Source organism: Ceratosolen solmsi, unplaced genomic scaffold (genome assembly GCF_000503995.2).
Source record: "Ceratosolen solmsi marchali unplaced genomic scaffold, CerSol_1.0 scaffold27, whole genome shotgun sequence".
Classification (NCBI taxonomy): domain Eukaryota; kingdom Metazoa; phylum Arthropoda; class Insecta; order Hymenoptera; family Agaonidae; genus Ceratosolen; species Ceratosolen solmsi.
In genome coordinates, this window is record NW_011948426.1 from 3,736,761 (window position 1) to 3,745,033 (window position 8,273).

An 8,273-nucleotide genomic window follows, 5' to 3' on the forward strand; every position below is an offset into this window, starting at 1 on the left:
AGAATTTCTCACATTAGCATCCTCAATTACCGAATCTTTTTTCACAGCCTTATTATCCGAAGTGTCTCTCTTCTCCTTTCTTAATTCGGTGATTCGTTTAGTTTCACGCTCTATCGAACCCAATTTGGGTTTAAAAATTCCAGCCTTATCTTTAAGCGTTACGAGTGATGACGATGGTGACAGGCTTTTTGCTGTACAAACCGTATGTTTTAGAAACTCCAAGTGTCTCAGACGTTCGAAACCCTCGAAGATTTTGTGTTGTGGGGTACTCCCGGGAAAAAGAATGCGAGTGATTGTATCTTCTGGATTTGCCGGTTGCCATACGAGCAATGCACAAATCGAGACTAAATTTTGCACTGGAAATATAACTGTATTGGAGTCTTTTTTGTGTGAGCCAGCGAAAAGCTTCGAGTCCGATGCGTTCCACTTTGACATAAATTCGCGAACTTCGCGACTGTCTTTGTTTGGACTTAAAACATACATATCTAAAGTACCGTGTCCAACTTTATGATATAAATTAATTGGCTCTGGATCCCTATAACAAGGATGTGGGCGAAGGTTTATGTGACGTAAATTAACCATCATTTCTTGTCCTATGTCAATTAGATTTAAAACGAGTGGATCTGTGTCTTTGTCACCATCGGGAGAATTCGAGTGTCTTCTTTCCTACGTACAACAAAAAATTAAAAAAAAAAATTATATATATATATATATATATGTATGTATTAAATAACAATGACAAATAAATTGTGTTAAAGTAATACCATTATTATTTGAATGTGCATAATCAATTCGATTAATCAGCTAGTTAGCTAATTATTAGCTAACGCAATTCGTGATCTTATTATTAATATTGTAAGAGGAGAAGAAAAAAAAATTTACCGATCTCTCGTTACATTACATAAAATTTAGAATAGCATTTTATATGAAAAACTCGGATACCTCATCAAGTGATACTCACAATAAGATTGCAAAAGAAATGTCCTATTTGCGGATAAACGTGCATTTCTTTCTTTTTCTGAAGAACACTGGACATGCCACCAACATTACTGTTATTTACTCGCGTGACGAGTACTGCATCGAGGCGATCGAGATGACGGGCAAAGTCCCAAAAGCATGCCTTACGCGCAAAACCTCCATCGACCAGCATATTGAATCCATTTATACCAAATAAAGCGGCATCTCCTTCTCCGCCAGGGAAGACATACAGAGTTGGATGACTAAAACGTATATTACCAACAACATCGGACGGTTCCATGAGTTGATCCAGAGTTTGGGCTACCATATACTGTCCAATGTAGTTCGTAAAACTTGTAATTGCTGGTACACCAGCTGTGAGAACATCGTCGGGGTTGATTCTTACTTGACACGCTCTATTAATTAATTAGATATATATTTTTAGTTGTAAATCTATTGACAAAGTTACAAAATTAATTACTATGTTCATCAATACACGTGGAATTTCATAAACGTTAACAATTTTATTTTACATATATCGATAAATTTAGTTCAATTTTCAATTATATATATATATATATATATATATATATATATATATATATATATATATATATATATATTCTTGCACACTACTATATATAATACCTTATAATCATTGATAATATTAAAAGTTAATCAATTTTAGATCATTAATATATTTTAATATATTTAACGAACAACAATTTATAAATGCTTCTATTAATATCAAGTTTACGTGTCTGACAATTATAATATTTTTCACGTATTACAATTTTTATGTTAAAATTAAATATTTTTCAGTATGAATTAAAAAAAGTGCATATACAATGATACGTATCAAGAAAAAAAATATTGCTATTTTCAAACTACACAAGCACTGAGTTTTATCTTTTTCAAAAATCATAATATTATAAATCAATATCGTTATTGGGCTTCGATTATCATTCCTGTAAAAATATTTAAAAGCGTATTTATTTTTATTCAATACATTTAGGTAAACAGTAGTGTGGAAAAAGTAATTAAACACTTGAACGAACGTATTTTTTTCCGAGCAATTTCATACATCATGTACTATGCAACAAACCATAAAATAAAATTGTTTAAAAAAAATGATTAAAATGAATGCATTCTGTAGATGTAAATTAAAGAAAATATTAGAAAATTTAAATGAAAAACAACAAACAAATATTGTGCGAAGGAATGTTTATATAAATCATTATGAAAGACTCTTAATCACTGTATCAAATGTATCAAAGATATTCGGTTTCGTGATTCAAAGGAATTTTACGAGATATTCAAAAAAAAAAAAAAAAAAAAAAATCATATTCAATACGTACATATTTATTTTAAAATGAGCATCGAATTATGAGTAAAATAAAATATATAAAATATATAAAAGTGTTAATTATCAATTACTCTAATATCTATTGTAAAAAAATAATATGATTCTATATGAGCTTGCACAGTTAAAAAACACATGAAATAAGATTCTAATGACAATTGAATTAACTTAGAATTGCTTGTCGTTATGTGTATTAACAAATTTCACTCTAATATCATGGGACGTAGAAAAATTATTTGTCGAGTTAATGAACTTATTGTTGTATTAATTAATTCATTGTCGTATATAAGAAAATACGTTAAAAAGTACCTAGTACAAGCTTCCTTAGAAAGTCGTAATGTCGTCCAATCACCTACACCAGCGCAATGTATATCTACAGTAACACTATTCTCGTAAGCTCGAAGCACTCGTTGCACTTCATGCTCGCTAAATGCATCTAAAAAGTCGGGAAGGCTGAAGGTTCCATCCTGTTCACAAGATTACGTAAAGAGAATTAAATTACATAGTGCGGAGGTATTTGAGTAGGACGCCTTAATCACACGATGAAATTATTAATTCCGTCTGATTATATAATGGATACGCACCTGCAGAATCCAGGAACCATTTCCACCAAATGTATATCCAGCGTGAATGATGTGTCGATGCTTCGTAAAACTTGCGAGGAGATTGCGAATACATTGTAGTAAGGTATTGCTTTGGGGATAGATGAGAACTTCGGTTACGAGATTCTCCGTTGCATATTGAATTAAACGCTCTCCTACAAATGGAAAGATATTTTTATTCTTATTTTATAATTAATTGTAAATATTGGCAATGTCAAGCAATTGCCGATTATTATTGTACTTAATGGGATTGAAGATTTTCTAAAAAAAACTGGAGGAATATATTTGAAATCATTAATGTGTATAATGTAATGGAGATGCGAATTTGCCTTAAATTATAAATATTTATATGGATGTAGAATACATTTTATTACCATTTCTGGCTTCCTCCCCTTCCGGAGACTGTGCCACCAGTGCTTGCAATTCTTTTTCAAGATCTACGTGACAACTATCCTTGTCCCACGACAGGAAACCTGTAATAATAAAGTTACTTTGATTACTAGTGTAATGTTGTTTCTAATAATTGAAAGCTTATTTTTCATATTAATCACTAAGAGCCATTTAAATTAGACAAATAACTTTCATCATAAATATATGATTACAATATACTTTCATTTATAAGTATGTGGATGCGTATCATCAATTTATTCTGCAAACTATTGAATCTTAATGTTATGAAACAAATTCATAAAATTATCTGTATGATACACAAATGATTTTTTCTGGCTTTTCACGGGGTTCACAAATTAAAGATTAACTTTCAGATTTAAAAAAAAAAAAAAAAAAAAAACAAGTGCTTAAATGCGTCAACAGCACAATGCGATTCATACGACAATTGCATCAATTATGCAATACGAATGAAACTTAATGTCTTGACCTTGATAAACGAGAGAGGCAGATGAATACTTATTACTTAACACTTATTTAAGATTTATCTTAAAATTTATATCATTCGACCGATTCAAGATTTCAATGATAAATATCTTTTTATTTTATGCTTTAAACAATTTATAAATCACATGTACTACTAAGATACTAATAGCGTTACGGATACTCCATACAAAGTACCTAGCAATCGAAATATTATAGAGACGTTAATCCAATCCCTCTACATCCAATACTCTTTCTCACTCTGATCTCTGATATTATCGTCGTAGAATTATTGTCCTCGAACAAAAAAAAAAAAAACAGAAGAATTTGAATAAAAGTCTTGTGCTTGTAAAATTTATTCTCCAACGTCAAATAATATCGTTGCTGCGAATTTGGGCAAATGATGACGAAACATGTTCGTGCAGTCCACTATTAGTAATATTTAACATATTTATAGATAATAAATAATATTAGATACTGTTTTATAAGATATATAAATTATAGGAAAGAATATTTAATGAATTATAAATACCTTAGAGGTAGAAAAATAATAAATTTTCAATTTGTAAACAAATTATTTGAAAAGTATCTTTATTAATACATAAATATAATTTTTGTTTTTTTTTCTTCTTGTTTTTATATCTTTTACAATCTACTTTTACAATCAATTAAAATAATGAAATAGAATTAATAAAGCCAAGTAGAGTAAACAATGATTAGTTTAATGATTTAATTTATCACAAACTATTTTAACTACAGGTAGATACGATTGTTAGAGATTTTATTTTGATAATATTTATAATTATTATTCTGAATAAATAAAGCTTATAAAATTATAAAAGAGAGTATTTAAAAAAATTAAATTTTTAAAAAATAATCAAATGTATAAATTGTATTTCTCTGAAATATTAATTTCTTAGAGTTATTTAAAATGTGTATATTATTGATCGAATATTTTTTATGTAAACATTTTTTAAAAATATTTTTATACAAATTTGTACAAATAACATTATTAGTGTATTTTGAAAATCAAAAATATTCTGCCACTCGTTGTTTCGATTTTTAGTTCGTTTTAATTTTATAATTGGAAATTTATTTTCGGCTATTCAAAATAGATATGTTTATTTTTAATTAATGTTCATTTATATTAGATATCCATTAAAATTAATCCAAATTGAGATTATCGCTTTTATTAATTGTTTAATGGAATTTTTCGATTGTAACACTCAAACGTTAAATGATGTTTAAAAATAGAATAATTTATTTGATATTAAATGAGCATTGTCATAATGTTAAATAAGTTTATATTGTAAATTAGAACTTTGTATACACTTTAAATATATTTTGTCAAATAATAAATAAATGCACATAGATTATTATATTTAAATCAAAAAAGTTTATTTAATCAATTAAAAATATGTCAAAATTAAAATTAAATTATAAGCTATTGGACTGCAATCGCTCATTACTCTGAATTATAACATTTGAATAATGATTTAAACTATTCAAAGAATATAATTATAAATATAAATTATCTTTCGAAACTTTACTTAAATAATACGTTCGTCATAGTTTCATATTTCATTTTTAATATGAAATCAATTGAAAAGTTTTTGTTTTCTTTTCTCCCCCCCCCCCCCGCTTTTGTCAAGCAGCAACAAATACAAAAATACGCATTAATTGTCAAAAGATATTTACTATTCGAAACTTTTTTTTGAAAGGGTAACATTTCATGGTTAAATATCGTTAAAAAAACCTTTAATGCGTATGTAACGTCGTGCGGGTTATGATTTAGATATAAGGATGACTCGAAGGAAAGTAGTGTATGGCATATCTTGTGTAGGTGTAGTTAGTTTCTTTTAGAGCATGCGTCGTGAAAATGGAAGATTCTTGATTCGACATCCGGATAAGTAATGCCATACATCTTTTCTCATTTTGATCCATTGAAAAAAAAAATCGTAATAGTCTATTGTATATGTATCAATATAATATCTTTTTTTTTTTTTTTTTTTTTTAAGCATTTATGAAGAAAATGGAATGACGTTTTACATAGAGGTAATGATTTCGTTACTTTAACGAATCTAGAGGTTGACGACAATTTTTACTATTATTACGTATAAAATACTTTTCGAAACATAGTACTGACTTATTTGAGCAGAGTATAAAATGAGTACATATGATAACAAAAAGAAAGAAGATAGCGAAGTTTAACAAAGCGCACAGTTTCTTCATAATATTATCGATTAATTATCAAATGATGTTATAATTATATTTAAACACATTATGTGTGAATTTATTGGATTCCCAGTTAATTTATAATAGTATTTATAAGCGTATATGTTCCTACCCAAGAAATTTTCAATTTAAAAAAAAATCATAATAGCAAATGTATAAGCAATGCAACTAATTATAGAATTAAAATAATACAAATAATACGCTTATTATTTAATTCACTTCTCCTAATGATGTAATATTTCAACGTCGCATAAGCAAAAAACACAAAAACAAACAAAACAAAAACAAAAACAAAAACAAAAACAAAAAAAAAAGTGAAAAAATATATCTTGAAAATAAAATTATACGAATAAAAGCAAGACAAGGAGGAGTAAAATAGTGAAACTCAATCGAAGGGATAGCTAGGACGGCAGGGATGACGTCACGAACGCCGCACCCCCGTCACGTGGTCCTTACCAGCCGGGAATCGATCCATGTACAGAGCCCCTCTCCGCCGACCAAGTCTCTCCGAGTCCAAAACTCCTATATCCGTTACCCACTTTTATTAAAAAATAATGACGACGATGACGTTAAAAAGAAGAATAATCACAATAGCAGCAACTCGAGAAATTATAGGATTTTGCATGCTTATTTATCAGGGTTTTTCTTCTGGTTTACGAATATCTTGCATCGTTTATAAATTGACGTTTGAGGCGTTGTTGCTGTATCGCGAGGACCCGATTTTCCAGGTGCTGTGGCCAATCATGTACCAAGCATCATAGACGGAAATATGATTTTTTAAAATGGCTACATTATAGATTATGATAACTAGAGGCAAATAAAAATAATAAGCGATATATGTATATCTAACGCGAACTAATACGTTTAATATCGTGTACTAACGTATATTCATTCCTAGAAATTAATGTTTCTATAAGGTATATCGATTAGTATTGTAGAATACGGATATTTATAAATGGCATCATTTATTTTTTCTTTCGTATAATCTTTCATTTTCTCCTAATCTCTAATCCCTACAATAAATTTCTAATAATTTAGTGATTATTATAAATTTGAGATAATGTTAAAATAATGAGTAAAATGTCTTTAAATGTCTTTAAATGGCCAAGTAACCAAGCCATTAGTAAAGCATATAAAATGCTTGGTTAAGTAATTCGAATCGAAAGCGGTAAATAGAGCGGCAGAAATACGAATGTACGAACGAGTCATTGGCGAGAAAATTGCTATTAATAAAGAAAATTAATGCTGGCCGTATCGGAGCTGATGACGATAATTATCATTACAGAATTTAATTTTGATCTGGCCTAAGAAAAGCACGGAATCAATATTTGAATTAGCACTTTAGGTAAGGTCAGGCGTTGACTTTGCAAGAAGGTGGATGAGGCGGAGGAGGAGGAGCTGTTGGAGGAGGAGGAGGAGGAGGAGGAGGAGGAGGTTGCGGTGACAAAGACGCAAGGGTCGCCCCTTAAAGCTTCTAAATTGGTATATCGCAGAAGGCACTCAGTGCAGTGTCAAATTGATCGGAAGCCCTGAAGGTGATACGACGAAGCCGTGTTGAGTTTTACGTCTTCGATGCTCACTCACTCTAGTTTCTCACTTGTTTTCGATATCCATTATTCGCTCATGTTAAGTGCGTTCTATTTTTCAAACATTTGATTCATGGATCGATGGAATTCGCGATAAGATCATTTCGTCAAATGAAATTTTAATTCGGTAGTAACATTGTGTTATTGTTTGGAAAGCCTGATTATTGACATACAATGGCGGATTGAGAAATTTTTTATTGGCGATAATTATAAGCTTTGTTTGTACGTAAATAATAAATTTTATGAAATTTATTCCTCCGATACTTAGAATTAAATAAGTTTTTTTATATTAAACAATGCGTAAGTTGAGCTTGCATGCATCGCTAATATTTACAATTACTATATTAGTAAATAATGTTTTAATTGACAATCAAATAGAAATTGTTAATAATAGACCTTCAAAATTCAAGCATTTATTTGTAATTAATATTCATATTGTTGATGTAGTAAAGAAGAAAACAATTTATCCAATAATGATTTCAATTTCAATTTTAGGAAAAAATAATTTGTTTTCATGACGATCGTTATACGAATTTATAAAAATAATTTTGTAAATAAATGGAAATTTACAAATAGAAATTATCTTTATTATAACAATTGTTTGAATGAAAATTTGTAAAAAAAAAAAAAAAAATAAAAACTATTTATATAAATACTTTC

The 8,273-nt window shown here is 28.8% G+C and overlaps 1 protein-coding gene across 1 annotated transcript in view; it reads right to left on the minus strand.

Annotated features, from left to right (window-relative positions):
- LOC105363335 (microtubule-associated protein futsch) overlaps positions 1 to 8,273 on the minus strand; it is a 42,573-nt gene that overhangs the window by 12,451 nt on the left and 21,849 nt on the right. Inside the window, exons 3-7 of the mRNA XM_011501003.1 lie at positions 3,297 to 3,395; positions 2,905 to 3,077; positions 2,630 to 2,787; positions 962 to 1,373; positions 31 to 666 (exon numbers count right to left, since the gene is read on the minus strand). Of these exons, the coding sequence (XP_011499305.1) occupies positions 31 to 666; positions 962 to 1,373; positions 2,630 to 2,787; positions 2,905 to 3,077; positions 3,297 to 3,395 (1,478 nt within the window). The remainder of the gene's footprint in view (positions 1 to 30; positions 667 to 961; positions 1,374 to 2,629; positions 2,788 to 2,904; positions 3,078 to 3,296; positions 3,396 to 8,273) is intronic.